Source organism: Adiantum capillus-veneris, chromosome 6 (genome assembly GCF_014529385.1).
Source record: "Adiantum capillus-veneris isolate H3 chromosome 6, ASM1452938v2, whole genome shotgun sequence".
Lineage (NCBI taxonomy): Eukaryota > Viridiplantae > Streptophyta > Polypodiopsida > Polypodiales > Pteridaceae > Adiantum > Adiantum capillus-veneris.
In genome coordinates, this window is record NC_140936.1 from 8,305,311 (window position 1) to 8,307,600 (window position 2,290).

Sequence of the window (2,290 nt, forward strand, 5' to 3'; positions counted from 1 at the left end):
TGTCAGAAAAATTATGGGTTTTGCTCATTTTACAGTTTGCTTGGTTACGTTTGCTCAATTTTGGGATTCCTCAATGACTAACATAAGAGGACGAGAAAGAGTGTGTGTGTGACCCACTACTCATTTCCCCTCTTTATAAAAATAGGAATCTAACATTAGCCCCTTTACATAGTCAAAATACATACATTGCTCACGTAATGCGTGTCTTCAAAGAAACAAGACAAAAAACTTTGTCTGTCATCACTATCAAAAAGCTATATCCAACAGTCCATAATTGCTGTCAAGAGTCCAAAAACCACAACGGATACTGAAAGGAAACAAATTGGTAAAGAGGCAAAAAAGGCAATCCTTAGAATGTGAAAATACATACAACACATCGTCAAAAGAGAAACTTTCATGTATAGAAACTTTTCTCAAGCATGTAGAAATGTGTGGTCAAAGCTCTTTTTCTTTTGCATCTGAAGGAACAAATCTTGTTTGAATGAAATACTCCAGCTTTAGCTAAAGATCTCAGCAAATTTAAAGCAACAATTGAAAGAATTGTTGCCTCTAGCAATAGAATTCAAATAATCACACAAAAAAGATCACCTAGCAGCAACAAAACTGTCATACACTCTTTTTGAATACAAGACAATTTTGCAATGTTGTTTACCATCAGAAAATGGCACACTGTTGTTAACGTGTCAGATGGAATGGGCAATGTATTAGAATTAAAATCTAGCTCCTATTATTTACACACTGTATATCAGATGCTCACTTGACAAACGGATTATTTAGGCCGCCGGGTTCACTAAATAATCTTCCTAACAAAATTTTTTGTGAATGGTCTGGAATGTGTCCTCTTTACAGACCTGGGACAACAAAGTCGTCTGATAAAACAGAGGAAATTTTACCCTTCAGCTGCAATGAGGCCGCTGATTTGATGGAGGATGTAAGTTTTTCATGCGCCCACAGATGATGATGATGATGACAACAAAAATGGTTTAATGACCATGTTTCAACAGATAATCATTGTTAATAACCTTGAAGGAGAGATACCCCTTTCCATCATACTGTTCTTGGCACCTTGCTACGAGCCCTTCTCTGTGATTCTTAGTACCTCGATAAAAACCTTTCGCCTTTTGAAGAAGCTCATCAAAGGTATATTGAAAATTGTCGCCCACTTCTTCGAGCGGCACCATGGGCAGCTTGAGCATTTCGCATGTTGCCACCATCTCCACATATGGAAGCCTTCGCCTCCTCACCTTGTCATAGACATTAAACACCGCCAACTTCACTTCACGAGCCTGTAGTAGATTCTTGTTCACAGGCGGCCCATAGGCTTCTCCCTGAATTACCAAGTTCGGATGCTCCTTGAGCTTTTCTGCTAAACCATACGTCTTACACAACTCCCCTATGAGGGTTTCCTCAAGTTCCACCATGTAATTTCTTGAGCATGCAACTAGGCCCCCACGACCTTCATCATAGCCATAAGTTGCTGACATGCCATCAACCTTCACTGTAATGTAATAGGGCTTTCCCATCATTGCATCCAGTAAATGCATGAAGCTCTGAACCCGAAACTCCTCAGTTTTGCAGGGGCCATCAGGGAATACCTGAGAGAAGGGAATTCTGACAACATTTTGTGCATGCTTGTAGGACTTAAAATTCAATCTGACCACATGCTCGGGTCGCTTCATGATGCCAAGAATGGCAGTTACATCTTCTTGCTGTAGCCACTTCTCCTCATCGACAGGACCAGAGCATAGGAGGGGCAATTTGTGCATGCCAACAAAGAGGCCCTGGGATAGGCACCCTCGGATCTTCACCGATCGGACCTGAAACATGCTTTTGGAGGGCATGCGGATGGCTTTCACCCACTCCTCATCGGCGGGGAGGACGCTGTCAATCTCAAAGAAGACCCCAAGGGTTCCAGCGACCTCCTCCGGAGCCACAACTACCTTCCACCCACCAATCTGTGCGACATTCAGGTGCTCTGCAGAAGGGTGTTTAGAGACATGCTCGAGTCGAATCACCTTGGCCAGCACCCGACGCAGGGAAGGAGCGTCTGCAGAGTCTTCTTCGTCTTCGTGCTCCACAGACTCTTCGAATGCTTCTTCTTGGAGATCCTTCTTGAAAGCAGGAGCTGATCTGAGGTTTGCTGCGATTGTGAGAGAAGCCATGTTTGCCAAGGAGGCAGTATTCTCGTCGGAAGGATCCATGGAGCTCTCCATGCACCTAGCTGATGCTACTGCTTGCTGCTTTAAAACGATTCCTAACGTGATGTCCAAGGTTGGGTTCAATGCGCCGC

General features: G+C 43.6%; 1 protein-coding gene across 1 annotated transcript; it reads right to left on the reverse strand.

Moving 5' to 3' along the window:
- Nucleotides 1-685: 685 nt before the first annotated feature.
- LOC147455107 (uncharacterized) lies at nucleotides 686-2,290 on the reverse strand. The gene has a single exon (XM_086515204.1). It carries the CDS (start codon nucleotides 2,211-2,213, stop codon nucleotides 984-986), a length of 1,230 nt encoding a protein of 409 aa, XP_086371330.1. The 5' UTR covers nucleotides 2,214-2,290; the 3' UTR covers nucleotides 686-983.

Bases quoted from the DNA above. Each gene is read 5' to 3' on its own strand.
- LOC147455107 (XM_086515204.1), bottom strand. From the start codon at position 2,213: ATGGAGAGCTCCATGGATCCTTCCGACGAGAATACTGCCTCCTTGGCA.